The 23,918-nt window shown below is 40.2% G+C and overlaps 1 protein-coding gene across 3 annotated transcripts in view; it reads right to left on the bottom strand.

Moving 5' to 3' along the window:
* The window catches only part of Aff1 (ALF transcription elongation factor 1), a 189,614-nt gene that overhangs the window by 86,432 nt on the left and 79,264 nt on the right, over positions 1-23,918 (bottom strand). For all 3 annotated transcript variants that reach the window (XM_076865240.1, XM_076865241.1, XM_076865242.1), the window contains 2 exons: positions 4,878-4,998; positions 3,556-4,479 (listed from right to left, as the gene is read on the bottom strand). In XM_076865240.1, the coding sequence (XP_076721355.1) occupies positions 3,556-4,479; positions 4,878-4,998 (1,045 nt within the window). The remainder of the gene's footprint in view (positions 1-3,555; positions 4,480-4,877; positions 4,999-23,918) is intronic.

Genomic DNA, 23,918 nt, shown 5'->3' with positions numbered 1-23,918 from the left:
TGTACAGCTGGAAAATACCTGCATGAGATCCTAGAGTCCTCCCCGGCTCTGAGCAAGATCACTGCTCACAACTCTAGTCTTCCAGTTGACACAAACTGACACACCCAGAGAAAACTAAGGGCGGAGTTTTGTGATTCAGGCCTCTATTTGGTCAGAATATTGACTTTTGGGTAATTTTTTTCCTTTAGGATTTTAGGAAAGACTAAGTTTTAACTGTGAGAATGACTTACCCTGAAAAGAATATCATTTTTTAAGATCACCAAAAAAAAAAAATATATATATATATATTATATATATATATATATATATATATATATATATATATATATATATATATATATATAAATAAATAAATAAAACCAAGTACTTCCTGTGAGGTAAAAGGACAGAAGGTAGGGTAAGGAATCCACATGTAAGGACCCTGAGAATGAAGGAACTCTAGAAAGACAAAGTGATACTTTCCTACCTGGGTTCGTTTAAAAAATACTCTGTCATGAGTACAGGGGGAAGGGAGGAAACAATGAAATAAACCACAAAATCCAACCACCCTCACACTCAGAGGGAGGAAAGTGAAAATCTCCTGGCTGGCCTTAGAACCAATTAAGCAAATAAGTGACAATCACTTAGCTATCTCCCTCTATGCCCCTTCTCTTGAGTTCAGCCAACAGCCATCTTCCTCTTCTGTCCCTCACTATCTACCACACTGCCCCAAATCCAAAATAACCCAGGACACACTTATAGTATTCTGGTTCTATATGTAAAGTTTACCTGCTCTGGGTTAATTCACTGCTTTTCTTAGTCCCCCAGCCCTATGCTTTCCTTGGGTTTACCAGAATATGAAAATTTGAGATTTTCAGTTTCACCTATATTTAAAAAAATAGCATACATATTTTATTGTGTGTAAACAGAAAATTAATGGTAAATCTCTGAGATGTGAGAGTTTTGTTAAAAGAACTAAATCAAATCCAAAACCTGGACAGAAAAAAAAAAAAAAAAAAAAAAAACCATTTAAAAAAGGAAGAGAAAAAAACCTAGCCAGAGAGCACCCATCTCTGCTTCCCAGATTTACTCCTCATTCATTCCAAGCTCTTGGCTCCTAATTCTCCCCAGACCCCTCCATCTGCTGATCCCTCAGTTTCATCCTCCTGCTCACCAGCAGTACCACAGGGGTCCCAGGCAGTTGGCACTACAGCTGCCACTAGCATGAGGGCACTGGCAGGGACCAGAGGGAGCCATCACATTACAAGAAACACTGATTGCAAATGACAAGTTTACATCTACTCAATTGTTGAAAGGAGATGCATCTGTGCCAAGAAAATCCCATTCTCCAGTCACCAGATTTATGGAATATTTCCTGCATTTCAAATATTCATTCCTCAGAAAATGTGCAAGGACCATAGAACATAGTCCTACACCTAAAATTTATATTAAACAGGAAAGTCTTTAAGACTTGGGAGAAACCTTGACTCAGCTTTTCTATCCCACTTCTGCCCCCAAGAAAGTTAACCAAGATGCTCTCCCTGAAGCATCTACTGGGAAACCTATTGGCTGAATTTCCACAGGTTCACTGTACACCCAACCCCAGGCAGTGTGTACTCAATTGTTCTCTCATTGTTTCAAGAGTGAATATAGGCTGATGGCCAGACTAGAATGTCAGCTTTCCAGGGGCAGGACGGATACTTCTTTAGCTGTCCACTTCAGCATATGGTTGAACATTTGGTAGACTATGCCAATACTACTAATGCATCCTAAAATTATTTTGAAGAAATTTTTTTAGTTGTTTAGTATTTTAAGAAAAAAAAATGTTGAATTGTCCCTTTAGATGCTTTTCTGTTTTTGTTTATTTAGGAAGTTACAGCAGACCTTACTTGATACATAAACCAAACAAACCCCCTTTAAGTTTTTCACTGTCTGAATTATAAGATGGACTGACAGACCATCTTTAGGAGGGAGGATCTTGCTTTATTTTGCCTTCATTGCAGCACAAAATATTCAATAAATGATTCACTGCACGGACTCTTCATAAGATGGAGTCAGAGATCTATTTGCTTTACTCTTCCTTTCCCATTTTTCCTCAACCCCCAAACAAAGGCCACATTCTGAAGACATCGGGGAATGCTCACTGCTCAAGAACCAACTGAGGACAGAACCCCAGCATCCCTCTTCTAAACTAAAAACTGACACTACAAAGGAGCAAATTCTCCTCCGTGAAGATCAAAGTTATCTTTGCAGTAAAGAATCCCAAATCATTCTTTAAACCTTCAGTCATCATGTAAACTGAAACCTGGGTGGCACATAATTTTTGAATGACGGATATTCACAACAGAATGTTTATACAACAGACAAAACACAAAACCACAGACTTTACTGGTTAACTTGTAAAATTCACTTTGCACTACTAATTTTAATTTTTCAGTAACTGATACTCCTTTAAAATTTCAGTGATAGGATATGTGCTTTGATTCTCCTCATTCAAACACAATGCTGCTATTTATCAAAGCACTAGAAAAGGGAATTTCTTTCTTGGTTTAAAAATTCAGTATTTTGGTTACTTTTAAATCCCATAGTTGAATAACATTCTCTATTGTATTTGTGTCTCACCCTCAAATGAGATGTCACCATACACATAAGTGGTAAATAAAACATTATTTTTTTTAATATTCTTTTTTTAAGAGAGAGGGAGAGAGAGAGAGAGAGAGAGAATTTTTTAATATTTATTTTTTTAGTTTTCGGCGGACACAACATCTTTGTATGTGGTGCTGAGGATCGAACTCGGGCCGCACGCATGCCAGGCGTGCGCACTACCGCTTGAGCCACATCCCCAGCCCAATAAAACATATTAGAACAGAACTCTAGCTTCAAAGTTTCTTATGATTTAATTTAAAAAAAAAAAAAATAAAGTCTATCCCTTCAACATTTTGACATCTGGATGTTGCTTTTTTATGGTTTAAACTAAAAAAAAAAAAAAAAAAAAAATTTAACTTGGGCTGAGGAACTATTAATCAAAAAGTTTTTTCCTCCACATTGTTAAAAGGAGACAGTATTCCTTGCTCAAAACATTCCTAGAACTCTCAGGTACTAAAAGTGTTATCCTTTTTTTTTTAATCTTTCTTAGTTCTACATGGACACAATATCTTTATTTGTTTATTTATTTTTATGTGGTACTGAGGATCAAACCCAGTGCCTCCCATGTGCAAGGCAAGCGCTCTGCCACTGAGCCACAACCCCAGCCCATGTTCTCCACTTTGAGTGGGTTGTGGGCTACACAGATGTACAAATAAACTATACTCTTAGGATCTCTATATTTTACCAGTTGTTAATGAAAAAGATTTTTTAAACTTTTCCGCAAATGACATTTCAAAGTCGATCGTCAATGTCATGTGTAACTTACAGAATTCATCTCAGAGCTAAGGTTTTCAAGACTTAACAGGATCCTAAAGCCAAAGGATAGCCCACCAAAAAGTGAAAGAGTCACCTCCGCATTCCTATTATCCTGACATTTCCATCTCAAATCTGTTCAAATGGGAACAGCCCAGGATCAGAGGCTCCACTCACCTCAGCTGTCTGCGAAGGCATCTTCAGTTTGGTGAGCTTGGCTTCAGCAGGCACTTTTGAGTCTGTTCTTTCAAAGTTCTGTTGCCGGTACTCCTCCGGCAGTGGTTTCAGCTCAGGGGACTCACTTGGAGCCTGATCTTGACCATCCATGGGCCTCACATAAGCTGTGGGCTTCTGCTGCATTGCAACACTTTTTGAGGGGAGGGAGGGGGGTGGAAATGTCTGAGAAGGTGGCTGGGGAGGGGCTACCCCATGGCTGACAACTGCCACCAAACTGTCTTGAGGGGTCTCATTATCATGAACCTTCACCGCCAGGTCCTTGGGAGACTTGGTTGGGCAGTAGCCTTTATTGTTATTGCTACTACTGTGAACCTTGCTGCTTCCTTGCATCCTGGGAAGAGTTTGCTGGTTGGAATGTATAGGTGACAAAGGGGGCACTGGGGAAGACAAAGAAGAAATCAAGGGAGAGAGCTCCCTTGCTGGAGCTGAGTCTATTGTTAAAGCACAATGGTCTCCATCAGCTTTACGGTCACCTTTTTTGTGATGACTAGAGCTGTATCCCTCCTGTCCAAGACGGTCCTGGATCAGGTGCTGGCTGTCAGGTGGGCCATAGTTTTTGGCATGGAGACTTGGCAATGGTTCCATTCTTGGCTGTGCTATCTTTGGATTGTGGCTAATGTTACCAACAGGAAGTGGTCCGGAGGCGGAAGTGTAAATGGGCTGGTGGTGGATACTGGTATGGAAGGAGTTGGATGGAATGCTGCTCCCCTTGTCAGGAAATAAAGAATATCTCGGTTTTCCCAACCTATTTTCAGAAGCATCCAAGCACTGAGGGTGGGACTTGGTACTAAGGAACTCCTTCACTTCTTCATAATTTCCCAACATGTTCTGTATCCGACTGGACAGCTCATCACCTTTTGCTGTCTGAATAAAAGAAAAGAGCATGGTCAGATACTGGAGGGAATAAGTCTAAGGAGAACAATCATTTAATAAACTGCTACATAATACCATTAAGATAAAAATTCTCAATGTCATGTGTAACTTACAGAATTCAATGTGGAGTTTTAACTCATTTCCCATTGTAAAGCCCGTCCTGCACACCTATTACTAATTATACAAGACATTACAAAAGAAAACCACAAACTTTGGTAGTTTTAACTAATGATACTCAGAGAATTTTCAGATTTGGTTCCAAAAACAATCTCTAGAAGAAGTTTTCACAATTGTGAACCTTATTTGAATTCAATTACACTGAATCATTTCATCGCCGAGCTCGATATTATGATAAGTCAGATTTTCACACTCTAGTATACAGTAAATACCTTGTAAGGTTCTCCAAAAAGGGGGATTTTTTCAGGAAATGTCTCCTTCTCTTGGTGAGCTTCCTGGTTGCGTCTCTCTTTCTCTCTAATTCGAAGCAGGTTTCTGTCTTCATTGTACAAGCTGTTTCATATGCCACAATAAAACAAAAACAATAAAACCTATGAGTATTCAAGTTTTGTCATGCCCATGGTGCGTATGTGGATCAAGATGAGGATAGGTCTAAGGAGAAGAAACGACAGGGATGTGACTTAAAGTCCCTTAACCCACCCCTAGACTGAGGCTTCAGTCAATTGGTTGTGACCTGTCATCCACTGTCCTGTCTCCTCAATCCCAACCAAGCACCCACTCTAGGCCTCCATCATGGCTCAGGACCGACTCTAAGACGAACGGTCTTTTATAGGCGCTGGGGAACTGAGACAAGAGTAATGATATTTTGACTTTCAGCTTGCAAAATATGGGGTAGAGGCAGAAGCTTTTCATCTGAAGGAATCAGCAGGATGTGAACTTTAAAAAGGCTGTTTTCCTGGATCAGTGTCGTACGTTTTGGAAGATTAAAATCAAAAGGCTTATTTTATAATTAAAAGATTACCAGGCACCCAAAACAGCATTTACCTTATTCTCAGCCTACTCTACTGGGAGTGTCTTGGCATGTAAATCCAAAAAAGATGATTTTTATTTCTTATTTCAAGTGTCAAGGATGAGAAAATCCAATTATAGATGTCAGCTCTACCTAGTGAGAATGTCTTACAAACTGATTGCCCTACTTAAACCATATAAAATATATCTAAATCATCAGCCTTGGCACCAGAGGGGTTAAAATACACTCATTGAGGAACAGATCTCAGAAATGGATTCTGAAAGAAGGGCAATTTTAGCTGTCTCATGAACCAAAGAGGGCCTGCCTCACTGTCAGCAACACAACCCGCTCATGTGATAATAAATAATGAAAATTAGAACTATAAAAAACCTTTTGTCTTCATAGACTTGCTTCTAGAGAATCCCCTAAATCATTTTTCCCATTGCTATTTAAACAAACAGGAAAATATTCAATTGCCTCGACTGTGTGCACTACTACAAACTCTAACCTCCCTGGTCCTTCCCTCTCTCTTGTCTTAGTTTATTTCCTCTGGCAAAAGCTTGGTCGATTCTTTGACTCCCCCATATCCCTCAAATTCAGCTTTCCCATGAAAAGAAGCCTGGCCTAAGTCCCCGATTCTCATGTCACTATCCATATTTAAAGTAACATTATTTGATGGCTCCTTTATATTGCAGAATAAACTGAATCCTTGCTTTGGCATTAAAATTCCCTCATAATCTGGTACAGCTCAATTATGGGGGTACATGACCCCACTGTACCCCCAAAAGGCCTACCGTATGCATTCTACTTGATTCCCACAAGTCCATTTCCTTGTCAGGGCATTCTCTTGCTCTAATGCCCAACCAGACCTTTACTGAAAGATAAGCAATTCTTCCAGGACCAACTTAGCTACGAAGTAGGACTGTCCAAAACACCACTTCTATATTCCAGTCACACAAGACTACTCCCTGCTTCTCAGTGATATCCTAGACTTTGATGGTTTCATTCTAATCGCAAAAATTTCTATGGCTTCTCTTTCAACCTCACATCCCCAGCCCCAATTGTCAGCTTCCAGAAGATCTCTGGAATATTCAAATGTCACCCCCTCCAAAGGCGTCCTCAAATTCACCAAGTGTGTGCTTGCTGGACAGGTCATTGGTTACCTCTTCTCCCCGACTTTTCCCTAGAACATGAACTTCAGTAGAATAGAACCTCTTGTTCTGCATAACCTCCCTCCTGGTTCTAAGGCATGATACTTTGCATAGAAGTTAATCATTAAATATTTTTAAATAAAAAAGGCAGCCACTGTGCTTTCAGTGCTGTTGTTGTTGTTGTTGTTATTTTAATAAAATTATTTGCAACTTTTTTCTTAAACTCTGGAAAACATACAATTTTCTAAAAAAAATAGAGCCGTATAACTAAAAAGAACATAAATAAATAAATAAATAAACTAATTAATTAGAGCTATTTTAAAGACTGCTATTACCACAGTCTTTCAATCTAAAAGTGGGGAGAACTAAGCTACCTGATTAAATTTGATGGATAGGATACTGTCAAAAATCATCTGCTTGGACCATTACTCCTTAGAAGACAGATATTGCAATTTTAGATTTTAACAGAACTCATAATTACAAAGGTAACTATTTAGGATAGTAAACATACTGAGAGAAAATAAATTAGAACTGACTGGAATCTTTTCTAATTGAGTCTGGATGTCACATGCTTTGGATATTTAGACTTAGGTCTGATTGACAGTAGCACAATGGACATGACCACTCAAGGATTCCTTTCAATTATTTAATGATTTTGCTTATTCTTCTTGTTGTTTCAAGAGGTGACATACATTAGCATACAGCTGCATAAGCTACTTGAGAGTGCTGATCAGAACATAATTTTTTTTTTCCTTTACACTTGTCTTTCAGCCACTTTGGGTCAATTTGCAGGAAGTGGTGATGTATGCAACTATACTCTGGAGCCACTTGAAACTCCCAGGAGCCTTTCCTGAAAAACTGCCCTGTGCACCACGCCCTGCACCTTGCTGAGGTCAGGCCAAGTTGCACGGGTGGTTAAGCAGGAGCTTACCAAGGGCCCCAGCTCAGCTGTGCTCACCAGCAGGGGAGTTGTTTTCTCCCCTTCTGTTACTGCTAGTTTTAGCAGTGGAGTCCCTAGAGCTTTATTTGCTCCTCAGTGTTCACAGCTTTTGGCTCTGCTTTGAAGGGCAGTGTTATGGTCACTTCTGAGCAGTCTCTACCTTTGTCTCAGAAAAGAGAACCTCAGACAGCAAAATTCTCAGTGGGGAACTAAAAAGTGAGGGTGTGAATAGTAGTCCCTCAACTAAGGCTGCTGGGGGGGGGGGGGGTCCTTGCTTAATTTCCCCTTTATTCTATATTCAACTGTACTTAAACAAAATGACACTAGTTTGCAATCACTAGAATATTTCTACATCAATCAGCTCGGTCTTGTGTCAGCCTCATCTCAGGATCAGTTAGGTTTCAACGTACTGCTGGTTTTTCATTCCAAAATAATGAAAACTGTTACAGAAATAACCAGGGGGGGTGGGGAAAAAGCAATTAGGCTGTTCTTTCATAAAATGCCTAACACTGGCTTATTACTATGTGATTCTAAAATCAAGGGGCCTCCCACAGAAGAAATCCTATTAAGTTAAGGATTCTGGTTAATTAAGGTTTTACTTCATTTGTTTCAAAAAAATTAAAACCCACACCAAGATCTTATTGGCAAACATATGCAAAACTCTGCCAATTTTAAAGCAAACTATGATTTTGTTTTGTTTTGGTTTTGGTTTTAATTCACCCTTACTCTTCAACTGAAAAGCCTGTAAATAGTGCGGGAAATCAAGACACAATGCATGTTACTTCTAGGATGAATCTTACCAGGCTTGGACTTTGTGAGACTCTCACTCATGCCCTCTGGGGCAACATCCTTTTGAGCCTCACTCACCAAGGCTCCTGGGCAGGGCAGAGGAAGGCCAAAAAGGCAGGAAGTTCACAGAGGTGCATGGGGGAGGCTGTGAACCCTGGCTGTGGGTTGCCTTCTTTCTCCTTGCAACTGACAGGCCTTTGCCAGTTGTACTGACTGGACTTATGGTTTGTTCCACTTCATACTTAAAACAAATCTGAAATGGCTGAAGGAGGAGTCTTTAGAAAAAATTTCCAGGCAAAAATTTTCAGAAATATCTCCCTTTTTGTGATTCCATTTGGAAAAGAAAGGCAATGTAACTTTTTTTTTAATTGTAGATGGACACACAATACACAATATCTTTATTTTTAAGTGGTGTTGAGAATCAAACCCAGTGCTTCATATAGGCAAGGCAAGCGCTTTACCAGTGAGCTACAGCCCCAGTTGGGTAACGTGACTTTTTAAACAACACAAACAATTCATAGTATGAGTAAACTTTTGTTTAGCCTATAATATATTATGGTTCTCAAAGCAAGGTATAAGCAAAGAGTGGGCAGGGGGAAGAATGTTAAATAAGGGGATTTTCAGGAAGCAGCAAAAATGTTGGACATGATTCACAAACTCTGTAATTACCCTTGAATAATTACAAGTTAACTATCACTTTAATGAAAGGTGGCTTTCCCCCCACTGTGTGGAGGGAAAAATGCATTTTCACTCTCAGACACACACAGGATAACCTCATCCCAACATCAGCCTGGTGAGACGTTCTCACTGATTCACACATAATACAGCAAGTTACCTTGAGTGAACAGAGTCACGTGGCGGGCTTGTGCAAACAGAGCATCAAGAACCACAGTTTCCGTTCAGCAGTTTGAAGGTGGGGCCTAAGACTGGTATGGTGAACGACTTTTCTAGGTGGTTTTGAGGGGTACAATGGAGTTCACACTGATGGGAGCTGACCTCAAAGCAACACACTCAGGTGATTAGCAGCCTGCCAAGGACTATCAACTTTGGGGCTGATCCTGAGTCTGTATCCTGCTTGGTTTGCACAGCCACCCTGTGACAGTGGGATTGTGACCCCCATTTTCCAAGTGAAAAATAAGGCTCAAAGAGTGACTTCTTTATAACTATAGACCTGATGGTCCAAATGCCTGGCAACAAAGTATGTGCTCCCAATCACAGTTCTGGAAGCAAAACTTTCTGGCATTGTTAGACAGGTCTACAACAACAGAAGATGTGCTCACTTAGAGCCACTCATAATTCCTTAGTCTCAAGGAGGTACATGCTGATAAGTCAGGATCGTCCCAGCCAGCAGAGCAAGCTCAAAACCACAAAACGGATGTCTGCTAAATGTGTCCACACAGGTCTGTCCTTGTCTAAGGACCTCACAGAAGGCCCTTAGAAAGAGGGAGAGCAGCCAGGCATGGTGGCACACGTCTGTAATACCAGCAGCTCAGGAGGCTGAGACAGGAGGATCGCAAGGTCAAACCCAGCCTTAGCAACAGCAAGTGCTAAGCTACTCAGTGAGACCCTGTCTCTAAGTAAAATACAAAATAGGGCTGGGAATGTGGCTCAGTGTTCGAGTGCCTCTGAATGTAAAAAAGGCTGGGGGGGGGGCAGGATATAGCCAACAACATGTAGTTGCTCTTGAAGATATAAAAACTGTACTATAATTCTTATTTTAGAGCCTTTTTAAAACTTACAGATTTGAGGTCACTCACCCCATAATAACCTCTGGGTTCACAAGTCATCTCTAATATGTTAAGGGATTCCACGTTAATTTCTTTCAAGGAGAGGCTATAAATACACTTGCACCAAAGTAGCCATAATATGCCCAACATCAGGCATGCTCCCATTAACTTCTGGCTAGCTGATCTAGGCCATGTACCTAGGGCCTTGATGCCACCTTTCTGATCAGCCCAGGAGTCCCCACCTGGGGAGAAAAAAAACATGAAGTTTACTTGGTAGTTGGAAGCAGCTGACTGCCTTCAAAAACAAGAACACGTGCTAAAATGCCCCTGGGTGGGGAGCGGGTACAAAGCCTGACCACCCCACAGACATCCAAGAATTCTACCAGATATTTTCAAAAATATTTTTTAGATAGGGAATAACTTCCAGGAGCCAAGTTTTTACATTTAGATCATATGCCGTCTGGCATCTTTAAGGTTCAACATGATGCATCAAAAAGACTGCTGGTCATGGTGACATGTGCCTGTAATGCCAGCTACTCAGGAGGCTGCAGCTGGAGGGTGGCAAGTTCAAGCCCAGGCTGGGGAGCAGAGCAAGAACCCACCTCAAAAACAGAAAAAACTCCACATGAATGCATCAAACCACCTCCTCCACAGTTTTTATTTTTAAATTAAGTGAATAGCTATATAGACCCTACAGGAAACCCCAGGCTTCAGTTTCCCATGCGTGGTGACAGCCCAGTCACAGGGGAAGACTCACCCTACAGAACACAAGTGCCAGCCCACTGAGGTGGACTGGGCCACAGATGTTCTCAGCGACAGAGTTCCCCACTCTGACTCAGGACAGAAGAAGCCTGAATGAAGCTTCGGAAACCTAAAACAGGTCAGGATCCTTTCACTTTTGGAAAGGTGATGAAAATCCTGAGAAATTCAAAGCTGCTGGTTCAGTCCCTAAGTACTCAATTCAATACACCCCATGCTGGGGCAAGTGTACTTTGACTTTTCAAATTCTCTTCTTGGAGGCCTGGAATGTGTTATGGAGGTGTTAAAATGCTGTGATAAAATGAAAGCTATCACAACTCTGTAAGGATTAGTGAGACAGATTCCTTTTTCTCTTTCCTTTGAACTACAAAAGGAAATACCATAAGTGGATGAGGAAAGATGGTAACAGAAAGGCCCTGGTTGGACTTGAGCCCTGGGGCAGGCAGTAAGCCTGTTCTGGGATCAGCTGGCCGAAGCACCTTCTCCCAGGCCAGACCCACAGGCCCTCTGCTAAACTAGGTTAGTCATGCAAGATCACCGAATGCCATTCCGTGCTTCCATAGCAACTGGCAGCCCACAGGGCTTGCTGTGCACAGCTGACTGCCCATTTATCACCCCTGACTGGTCACTTCATATCGTCCTTCCTCGGAAAGATGTCGCCAACTCCCTCTAGAGTTCACGTTTAAAATTTTAATTCTCCCTGAGAGAATCCAGGGTAGTTTTTCCTATGTATTTATCTGGGTAGGCATGGAAGAGACACATAAAGCAACACATAAAACTCACAAAAGTTGGGCGACACTGATTTAGAAAAAGGTGAGCTTTGTATATACATCACAACAAGATGGAAGGAAAAGGACTTGATTCTTGAATTCTTACTCAACAGGCAAGTCACTTTCAGATATTTAAGCTCATCTTTTGGCCCCTTTGGCCCTTTGGTTCCATGTTTTTCTACTGCTACCATCCAACATGTGGGACACATTTTTCACATATTTTTAAGTACAATTTTAGTTTGCCATTAAACAATGTCTCTCCAAATATAATTCAAATGTGTGCAGAGTGGCTCCATGTATGAAGGCAGAATAAATGTGCCTTCAAAGAATAAAGAATTTTTCCCTCTCACTTTTATGCACATGAAAGAATTTACAGCAGCTTTTCTCATTAAAAATAAATAAATAAATAAAAATCAGCTAAGTGTTCCAAGATTTTTACTCTTAATATCTCCTAAAACACAACAAACAAAGGAAAAAAATCAGGGACTTAACCCTAAAATATAAAGTCTTACAAACAGATTTTGTATAAAATACATGTCATGTATGTGCAATGACAAAATAACATTATATCAGTTGTTTTCCTGGAGAAGACCCCAGGGGATCGTCTCACATTTCACATATTAGCACTGTCTGCTACTCACCTCTTCCTATCACAGAAGACTCAGCCTTATTAGAATTGATTATAATACTTGAAAAATAGTTTTGGAGTGACCTCATTTTGCAAATTTTAATCAAAACTTGAAAATACTACTCCCGTAACCTTTACCCTCTCACTGTTCTCAAGAGGGTAATACTAATGCTGAAATTTATATTCTTCTCATCCATAAATTCTCTCCAGGATTCACTGCCAATTAGATATTTTCCATATCTTGAATACTGAAAGTTTTAAACTGAGACAGATTCTACCTAGGCAAACCTGAATAAAAGTAAGTCACATCAATTCTAATGAGGCATCATGTTCATTCACCTTTCAAAATGAACCTGCCAGGTTTTTCTGTGTGCATGCTAATGTGAAGCAAAGATCTGAAAGAATACACACTACAAAAATCTATAAGTATCCCAGTGGCTCGGGAAGCCTGAGGCAGGAGGATCGTGAGTTCAAAGCCAGTCTTAGCAACAGCAAGGCACTAAGCAACTCAGTGAGACCAGATCTCTAAACAAAATACAAAATAGAGCTGGGAATGTGGCTCAGTGGTTGAGTGCCTCTAAATTCAATCCCTGATACAAGAAAAAAAAAAAAAAAACTATAAGTAGACACCTGAGATTAGGCTGAAGGAGGTAAAGCAATAATGTGGTTTAGGGAACATAGTGTTAACATTGAGTCATAATATTCTTTTCACAACAATATTTATTACTTTGGTGGTTAGAAGTTCTAATTAAAAGGCAAAGATCTCATGGAGCTGGGGTTGTGGCTCAGCGTTAGAATGCTTGCCTAGCACTTGCAAGGACTTGGGTTCAATCCTCAGCACCACATAAAAATAAATAAAATAAAGGTATTAACAACTACAACATATATATATATATATATATATATATATATATATATATACATATATATATAAATATATATGAAGCAAACACCTCATATACATATAGTGACATAAGAGCAAGTGTAAAGAAACATTGGGATATTGATCATGTCTGCAGTCGCTCTTGTTAGGAGTTCTGAAAACTGGACTGAGTCTAACATTGTCACCATATAGTTTCAGACCCATCTGCACAAAGCAGAACCTAACTGCCCACAATGTATAAGAGAATATGGTCCAAAGTTCAGACACCAGATAGCATGAGCTCATGTTTTTCAATTAGGATAGTCAGTGCAACCCATTAACATATCTTTAGAGATCATATATTTTAGGAGAAATTTTTAACCAAAGATAAAAAAGGACAGAACTTCTCAAAAAACTTCAATTGGTTTTTAAAGAGGAGTACAGAAAACTGGCTGGGGAGGTACAGCTCCAAAAGAAACAATAAGTGTAAAGAGAAAGGAGACTGGTGAGCCACATTATCCCCAGTTACAATGCAGCAAAAATTTTGACTTCCAAACATATTTAAAAGTAAAAAACTAGGGTTAGGTATATAGCTCAGTTGGTAGAGTGCTTGCCTCGCATGCACAAAGCAATGGGTTCAATCCCCAGCACCAACAATAACAAAAAAAAAAAAAGTCAAAAACTAGTACTGACTGAGCAAGGTCAACACGCAAATAGAGCACTTATACAACCCATACCAGTGAAATCACTTCTGACCTAGGGGTTAATGTGGTTTACATATTACATGAAATATGAACATATTAATGTTATTCAAAAGCTTCAGAAAATTCAGTCTCTAAATTAAAGTATTTAAACTGTTCCCTCAACTACTGAGAGTACTAACCTGTAGTCCATTGAAGGAATATGCAAAAAATACACCCCCCAACCCATGATGGCAACAGATAAAAATCTGTCTCCTAACTAGTTATTTCTGTCTCCCCCTTTGGTTATTTAAAGGTCCCTGGTGATCAGAGCCACCTCTGACCGCCTGCCTTGTTGGCACTGCTCATTTGGCAACAATCAGAAATATGGGCAAAGCCAGTAGCTCTTCCCCTGCAAGTCTGGTCTGCACTAGGATCAATCAGAGCACTTGCCTCATTAACATGCCAGTCTTCTCCCATACTCAACTGACCATAAAGAACCACATCACATACCCATAAAATAATGAGGCTGCTGAAAAGTCGGTCTCATTACAGCCACAAATTTTTTTAAATCCTGCGATCACAAACTAAGAAAGAATGTAGGCAAGCAAGCTTAAAGTCTCTCTCTTCTGATTTTAATGTCTACTTCATTTAATTCACCTCTCCCCAACTTAAAAAGAAAAAGGTTTTGAGTATTAAATCCAAAATTCAAGCGAAGGGTTGTGTGAATTTTCTCACTTCCACTAGAGCTGGTTGGAGTGCCTCTTCTTGGGGATTCTACCTCTGCACAGTAACCTCACTGATCTTTCTAAAAACCATGAATCTGATCTTGTTACTTAGACTATTGAAAACTTTCCTGCGACCCCTCCTACCTACAGGACTGCAGCTCCGGGTGGTATCTAAGGAACACCCTCACCACCAGTCTCTGCTTGCCAATCCCTCTTCTGGAGTCAGAGTGTACTCTCTGCATAGGCCTCATGTATGCACCCTGGCAGCCCAGGGAGCTGGGAGACTAAGAAGCACAGCCCTCCTCTCTACCAGGTCCCCAATGAACTCCTAACCTGTCTTCCAAAGGTCTTCCTCGGTACCACCACCTCTATCTCAGGGCTATACCCTGATCTGTTTACATTTGCCCAAACTAGATGAACTCTAGATTTTCCTTATCAGTGAGCTCCTTGAGGGCAAGGACTGTCCCTTTAAGGCACAGTGCCTTGCACAATATTTAGCAAAGTCAAGTTTACTATGGATCTTTGTCTGGAATAATAAATACTCTATTCAAATGATCCGGGATTTTGAATTCTGCCAGTCTATTAATTGGTAGCAAAATGTGATTCACTGTCTGATATATAAAACCAATTTCACCAGACTGCTTTGCCCATCAAATGACTCAAACCTAGAAGGAAGCTGACATCACCCCTTCCCAGATCAGCCAAGAAAGTGGCCTCAGCTGACACCATGTGTTTATCAGTTAATGTCACAGGTCTGAATCTTCAGTTCACCAGACTTATTAGTCGGTCATAAAACTATACTACACAGAAAAGGAAGAGAAAAGATGAGCTGTTTGGGGTAACATCTATAGCATATAGTTGACTCTTTAATCAATGGACTCAAATAATTTTTAAAAGTTATCTGTAGGACTAAAACCTTATAAACAAAGCTCGCAAAGAAAAGACCATGATGCAGCACAGGGGAAACACACACAAGTAAATAATTTTAAAGTGCAAACCAGATTAAGTCACTTCTTGCACAGCCAAAAGCCCTTTATAGGTTTCCCAGAGCTTTCAAAATGAAATCCAGAGGCCTAGCCTACATAGCCCCATTCTCGGGATCCTTCCCCTTAATTATCACCTCCCAGACCTGTCCGATTCCCCTACCCTCCTTCCCCTACTGGCCACACTGGCCTTCTTTTCAGGCCTGAACAGGTCAAGCTGTGAGCTGCTGATCCCTGTCCTAGAGCTGAGGACTGCTGGCTCATTTGTGTTACTAACAGCTCAGCCACATGGCTGCTTCACCCCACCAGCAGGTGCTCCCTGCTAACGCTTCACCTTGCTTTATCTTCAGTCACTAACTAACATTATCTTGTCTACTCACTTATCTGCTCAATTGTGCTCCTCACACCCACCCTCAGGAAGAATGCAGGCTACTTAAAGTCAGCCACTAGTCCCTCCTGCCTCTCGGGATCTACCCTACACACACTCATCGAGACAACACTGGTGTAATGGGTATGATTCTGCACACCTGCTCTACATGCAGACCCAGAGCCTCAAGTGATAGGTTCTTCACATTAAAAAAAAAAAAAAAAAAAAAAAAAATACACACACACACACATTTTGAAGTTAAGCATTATCAAAAGATAATAATATTTAAAACTAGGCAATTATCAATGATATTCTCTAAATAACTTATTAATACGTCAACAGATTTTCAAGTTATATAAAGAAAACAAGAGAAAAGCAAATCATTCCCAAATTCATCTTGTGTATCAGGAGACTGCTGAAATGTCCCCAAGGGGGTTTTGAAACAGCAACTCTCCTCTCAAGAAATTACACAGGAGCAAGTTTTTTGGTGTTAAGAAAAAACAACCTCTAACTCTATAATCCATAAGAGATCAAATACACTAAACAGATTCCACCCCCTGCCCCCCAACGTTTTAAGATAACTCGAAACATATGCCAGCTGAGTGAGGTACGTTCTGTGGACAGCTTAGAAAACAACGCAGGATCTACCACTGCAAAAGGAAGCGTCCCTCCCAATCACTGAACTCTAACACATTCCAGAGAACCCACTGCACCATGCACAATAAGGAGAACTGTTTGAAACCGGGCCAATGTACCAAGCACTGCTCCAGCCAGAACGAATGCTGAGCACTGAGACTTGCTAACCAGCTGCAAAAGGCAACAGGAAAGGCCTCCACCAGGAAAATGAAAGGAAAAGCCATGACAGTATTGATAAGAGCCATGAGGGGACAATGGGATTATAAGGAAACTGGCAAGATACAATTTATTCCTCTAAATAATGGAGTATTAAGAAACATTTGTTCTTTAAATGAGTACAGAGAGAACCATCCACACATTTTTTTTTCAATTAAATAAACCAAAAAAAAACAAAACACAAAAAAACTATAGAGCTACTCTCTTCCCACTCAATAAGCTCATTCCATCATGGAAGAGTCCATCTAAAACTAAATTCAGGATCCTCCGTCCCCCAGTCAACACAAAAAAGTCTAGAACCTCATTAAACAGGCTGCTGTGGAGAGAAACTTTCTAGGAGTGTTTTTCAGGCCCCTAGCAGACCAAGGGACATAACACAAAGCAGATCTCTAACCTTATTTGCATTTTACACAAAGCAGACAACAAAAATGGATGCATAAATTGTCGATATAAATGTTTTTAAAGAATTATCAGCATTTCTTCACAACTTGACTTCTATTTATCTCTCCCTTTGGTAATTTAATTACACACGCCACACTTGTTTCCACAGAGAGAAAGTTTAATGTCATAAAAACTAGGGGCAGTTTCTATTCCATTCCATTCCACAGACATTTCAAGTAGGAAGAACAGGGAGATTATTATAGGAGAAGAGAGTTGGAAACGTGTTGGTATTTTATATGGCAACAAGCAACAATTACACGTCTCTAAATATTCTCATTTTCATCATAACCCAGCTCACCTCCTACCACTCGCTATAATTGGCATCTCCTTAAAGCTAAACAGTAAGTCATTGTTTTTCTGGAGAAGTCAGTCTCCATTTGACCTCTGCTACATGGTGTTTTGAGACTTACAAAGCTTGTCAGGATTCTCTGGGCTGGACTTTGGCCCAGCCATCAACATTTATATGCAGAATATATCATCCTTTACCCATTAGCACCAACAGGCAATTCACTTGACTAAAACAAAGGGAATTTATCAATCTTAATAAAGCATGCCTCCACCTTCTGGAACACTAAGAAACCAAAATCTAAAAGTTCAATTAATTAAAAAAGGAAAAAAGGTACACTTAGGGATTTTTAAAGATTGTGTCCTTGATAAAGCTTTAAAATGTTCCTTTTTCCCTCCCCTTTCTTTATTTTTGCAGAGCTGGGAACTGAACCCAGAACCTTGGTCATGCTAGGCAAGCATTCTACTACTGGAAGAGTCACATCCCCAGCGCTAAAATGTTCATTTGCAGTCTCTGAAATCAGATGCTAATATACCCACTGTAAGTAAACAATAAGCAAATGTTCAAAACTAACAAGCATATACTTTATATTTTACAAGGCCTCTAATTATGAAACCGTTTCTTCTAAGAGAATTGCATTTCGAATATCATTCACTTAAATATATTTAACAGCACAAACACATTTATCTGTGGAAACGTGCTGGTATTTTATATGGCACCAAGCAATGATTTCTTATAAACAAACACTGAAGCCTCACAGAATAAAAACAGAAAATCCACTTATTTCCAGCAAATATTGACTCCTTACATGCTAGATCTAAGAATCAAAAAAGATTCTACAATCTAGATTGATACATGAAGGGAAAAAATGCTAAGGGTGACTGCAAAGGCAGGGTACAAATGTTAAAGTACTAAGGGAAAAAAACAGGAACTCTAAATGGAGGAGCCTGGGGTGACTGAATTCAGTGCAGTGACATCTGAGCTGAGTCTTGAAGGATAAGCAGAGTTCCTAAGAGGGAAAGGGGCCCCACACCACACTGTGGAGGAGCAATTACCACCGGGAGGTGTCTACACACACCCATCTCACCCCTCTCCCCAACTCAAATTTCTCTTCGGAAAGCTATCCCTGATAACTTGTGAGGATGATCACTGCTTGTAGCCACCCACTACACTGAGCTGGCAGAACCCTCAATTATCTTCCAGTGCAGCAATCCCCCCACAAATGGCCTGTAGGCTTCCCTCAGCCTGACAAAATGATCTCAAATTACTGTGCACATGGAACACTATCTCTTTTAGGAAATGAACAGAGGGTAGATATCAGAGTTGAGAATGCAGATGGAATTACATAAAGCCTCAGATGATCAGACAAAACCAATCACTATTCCCCAGTCCTTTTCCCCCTCTGGGCAGTGTGAACCGCTCAGAGCTAGGTCTCCACAGGGTCACCCAGAACCTGCTATGCAAATTCTGGCCTGACTTCCTAATTCAAATGATTTTACACTATTTTAATACCTCTAGACATCATTCTGTTTGCTAAGTCAGCATTCACAATTCTACAGACTGAGAAAAAATTTTCCATAATAAACTTAAATATCATAATTCATAGGAAAGATGGTGGAATGCAACGAACATCATTACCTCAGGTACATGGATGACTGCATATGTGGTACAACTCTACATCGTGTACAACCAGAGACGTGAAAGCTATGCTCCATTTGTGTACAATGAAATGAAATGCATTCTGCTATCATGTATAACTAAATTTAAAAAACCTCATAATTGATTTAACACTGGTAAATGCTTAAAATTCAACCTAAAAATGTCTACTGAACAAAGTGAACAAGACAAAAAAGATAAACAAGGCCAGGGATTGGCAAAGAATGACCCATGGGCCAAATCTGGCCCATCTGACTATCTTTGTAAATAAAGATCTACCGGATGTTGTTAATGGCTGCTTTGGCCCTAAGCAGAACTGAAGAACTGCAACACAGACGTGGGCTGCAGATCCTAAAGAATTTACCAGAAAAGATTTGTAGGGCCTAGGTTCAATCCCCAGCATCACCAAAACAAGAAGGGTTAGGGGTGGTTTAAAGTTCCCTTTGAGGTCTTTCATTTTAAAAACAGTAGAGACTGCTTTCGAAGTCATTTCTTCTGGAATAAGAGGTCTTTTGATAACATCAATTTCCCCATATCCACTTTCTTGACTTGAGGGGAAAAAGATAAAAATCTCCCCACTTACCCTTATCTCCTTTAAATGCCTGTCCCACTTATCCCAAAAGATGAGCATACTGTGATGCGTGATGGGAAGTGTGCCAAGCTGGCAGCCCCTTTGGTTCTAATGCCACTCACTGTGTGATGTTAGGAACCCACTTCCCCATCTCCAAAATGGTACCTGGCCTGCGGATCAAGAGCCTCCAAGGTGTTGTGAAGTGAGCGAGAACAGAAGATCCATCATGAGGCATAAACCAGTCCACTCACTGATTATGGCTACATGTGAATAATGGATTTTGTACTAAAATTCTTCACAATTTTAGAATGAAATAAATGGAAAGGACAGGATACAAGAGAGATAGCAGAGCTTAAGAAAACATTAGGAGATATTGTCATGTATAATTAATTAGAACAAATTAAAAAATAAAATAGAACAAAAGAAAGAAAACATTAGAAAAAGCAGAGATTAAACTCCCAAGGCACAGTGAGTCCATCCAACATCCCCAAGATATCTACCCCACCAGCAGGTGTGGCTTTTGGAAAATATGAAGAGTTAAGGCAGTGGCTGCTATTAAAGGTCAGAATTTACTATTTCCCAAATGCCCCGATTCTATGAAAGTCTGGCAGGAGATTGCATCACTAGATTTGAATACCTTTATTTAAAGAAAAGGACATCTGTCAGGTTGACAGTAAAAGGAAGAAACAGATTGATAGCCTCCATAAAATTAAACCTCCAACTTCAAATGGAAGTACAGTGAACCTCATATACATTCTTATCTACTCCTTCCACTTCAAAAACCTGTATAGAATAATTTAACTAAAATAAATAAATAAATACTATGATTCAAATAAACAAACAACAACAACAACAAAAAAAAAAAACCTGTACAGTTAGCCAGGCATGGTGGCACACATCTGTAATCCCAGGGGCTCAGGAGGCTGAGGCAGGAGGATCTGATGTTCAAAGCCAGTTCAAAGCCAGGCTCAGCAAAAGCAAAGCGCTAAGCAACTCTAAATAAAATACAAAATAGGGCTGGGGATATGGCTCAATGGTTGAGTGCCCCCGAGTTCAATCCCTGGTACTCCATCTCTTACCAAAAAAAAAAAAAAAAAAAAAGAACCATTAAAGGGCTAGGGATGTGGCTCAGTGTAAAGCACCTTTGGGTTCAAACCGTGGCACCCAAACAAACAAACCTGTACAGTGGAGACCTCTCACTAATAAAGGTAGTTAGTTACTCACCATCTGCCCGCAGAGACTCTCAGCTACTCCATTACAATAAAGTAGCCGAGAAAGGCTGGAGTATTTACATCACATTTTACCCAAAGTTGGAAGGATAACAGAATAGAAAGAAGTAGGTAACTACAACCACGTAATTATACTGACAAATGACAACTTGTCCAACAGTTTGGGGCCCTGGTCATCTATAGATACACAATCAGGTTACCTGGAAGGATATCCAGTCACTTTCAGTTTCTCTCATCCTGACCCTTCAAAGGGTCCTGAGAACAGACATAAAAGACCCTACATGACGATAGGTATTAACTAAGGCCATCTATTTTAGGGGGAACCCTGCCAGCCTGTTTACCACTTCAACAGCATAATCCTAGAGAAAAACATCATCCAATTATTTCAGCACTTATCTAATAAATGCCCTCTTAAAACAGCAGGGGCTGGTTGAGTTCTATTCTGTCACATGCTTTTTACTGTTATATAAAAGTAGGCAAGTTCTGGAGAATGAACAGAAGTCTTTATTGACAAGGTCTTCACTGGAGGAAGTGTTTGTGCCCCAAAAATCACCTCTAATGATTGTGGTATTTGCTTGTTTTAAAGGAAGCAGTTATTATATCCCCAGTCACAGAAGAAATATTAATTATTATAGTCACAGGAAAGTTATTTTTAAAACAATGTTCAGGATATCTTAGGTGGGTCAAAAATCATAGTAACTTAATAAAAATCCAGAAAATTCTCAGTAAGAGAGAACCTAGTTAGAAGAAAAGTACCTTAATCTAAGGGTTCTTGGATGGGAACTCAAGAATCACCCACATACTCTCTACAAGCTGACATATTATGAAGCACATACAACTCACTTTGTGGTTTTTTAAAAACAGAAATGATAGTATGAGTGGAGGAAAAATAAAGTAGGTATGTATGTGTATACTTACTCATCTTTTAATCATCTTCCCACCTACCCACCAAAAAACTCACCCTAAGAATAGCTCCATGTCTGCCTTGGAGTTTGAGTTACACAGATGGATGTACTGTCACAACAATCCAGTACACTTAAGGTTTGTGCCTTTCTTTGCATATTTTATGGAAGAAGAAAAAAGCTGTAAAACTGCACTTTAGTTCATGATATACAAGCTGAAGTATTTAGGAAAAAAGCAGTTGATATTTGAATTTATAGAAGCATTAAAAAAGCAGATTCATGGGTGGCCCCAATAATGAAGCAAATAAATATATGGTAATGCAAGTAAAATAAAATGGTAATAGTTATGATCTGGGATGAGGCTTTTTTTTTTTTTTTTTTTTTTTTTTTTTTTTTTTAAATTTTTTTTTAAGAGAGTGAGAGAGGAGGAGGAGGAGGAGAGAGAGAGAGAGAGAGAGAGAGAGAATTTTTTAATATTTATTTTTTAGTTATCGGCGGACACAACATCTTTGTTTGTACATGGTGCTGAGAATCGAACCCGGGCCGCACGCATGCCAGGCGAGCGCTCTACCACTTGAGCCACATCCCCAGCCCCTGGGATGAGGCTTTTGACCGTGTTATTCATTCACCTTTTCTGAATGTTTGAAATTTTTATTGTAACATTAGGGAAAAAATAAGAAAAAACTACTGAGTTTGGTCAGAGCACTCTGGTAGGACCAGAGAGTCTGCCTCCACATCTTTCCATCAGACCCTCCTCTGGGCTACCTAGAGGGCTTCCCGTTAAATCTCAGGTTTTATCAGAAAGGAGTGATTTGGAATCACAAATGGATCTATCAGATGGTGTAGCAGATCAATGAAAGGAAAGAGAGTAGGGTGGCCCTCAACTTGCAAGATGGCTATGGGAGAACTGAACAACAGAAGCGTGCATGTGTGTATATGAGTGTGCATATCAAACAAAACTAGGGTCCTTGCCTAACTCCTTGAGTAGATTGCTGTGGCTTCTGCTTTTGGCTCTTCTGGGCAACAAGTGATCCAGTGGAGACACATTCCCACCTGCAAAGTTTTCAGAGCAAACTCCTTAGTAGCCACTGTGAAGATTTAATGACCTTCCCCTGGTGCCTCCGCCAATCCTCATTGGGGGATTCTTTCAAAATCTTCATTCTTTTAAAATTCATTACTTTTCCCTACTTGGGATTTAAATTGTTTGTGAGGTTTCAGAAAACTAGTCTTCTCTGATTCTTGTCCTGTTTCTTCATGTACTAATTTAGTGCCTATGCAGAGAGTAGCACAATTACATTTCCTTCTTCATATTTCCAAGTGTTTTTCCTGCAAGTCCTTCCCCACAAAATTACCAAACCAGAGAGCTGTGGGTTTTTAAAAGCATTTCATATAATAAATCTGTAATGCAATAGGTGATAGTTTTCTTATAAGGATCAATCTCTCTTTTGCATGATTTCTTGCACTTAGTTCAAAAAGACTGCTGCCATCAACCTGGTACCCAAAGATGTGCTGAGGCACCACTACTCAGAATTTCTTTGCTCTTGCAGAGGTTCCCTGTGGAACCTGTTATCAGGATCCAACCTGTCTACCATTTTCTGCTACAGAGCAACTGATGGCCACTCAGGGTCCCAAATGGAGACTGCTGTTTGTGGGCTTCCTGCTTCACTTTGTGGAATTTGAGGAAGGCAGCTAGGAGGCTGAGCAGTACACCATAGGATAGAACATTCTGCTCACCAGCACAGTAAGCTGGTTAAGGGAATGGCCTCTGGAGTTAGTGAAGAACTAAAACCTAGACTCTGCCACTTCCCAGCTGTGGTCCTCTGGGAAAGTCATTTACAATTGGGAAGAGATGGGGAGAAGATGATAACAGACCTAGCAATTCCACAAAGCTAATGAGGACTAAGTGAGCTAATGCTGTTGACATGCACAGTATAATCGAGAACAGAGAGCACTAGGCAGGGTGAGAAAGGAGAAGTTGGAAAATGTCCCCCCAAAGGCCCCTCCAGCCCTGAGAAGAACACAGTGCTCTTTATCTCAGGTTTTACACTTTCCAAATTAGCAACCACTGCTCCATCTGTCCACCCGACTGGCCCTTATCCAAGCCTCTGCTCATCCCACATCACTTCTGCTTAACGAACTCCT

This window comes from Callospermophilus lateralis, chromosome 8 (genome assembly GCF_048772815.1).
Source record: "Callospermophilus lateralis isolate mCalLat2 chromosome 8, mCalLat2.hap1, whole genome shotgun sequence".
NCBI lineage: Eukaryota > Metazoa > Chordata > Mammalia > Rodentia > Sciuridae > Callospermophilus > Callospermophilus lateralis.
This window is presented reverse-complemented; position numbering and strand designations above follow the sequence as displayed.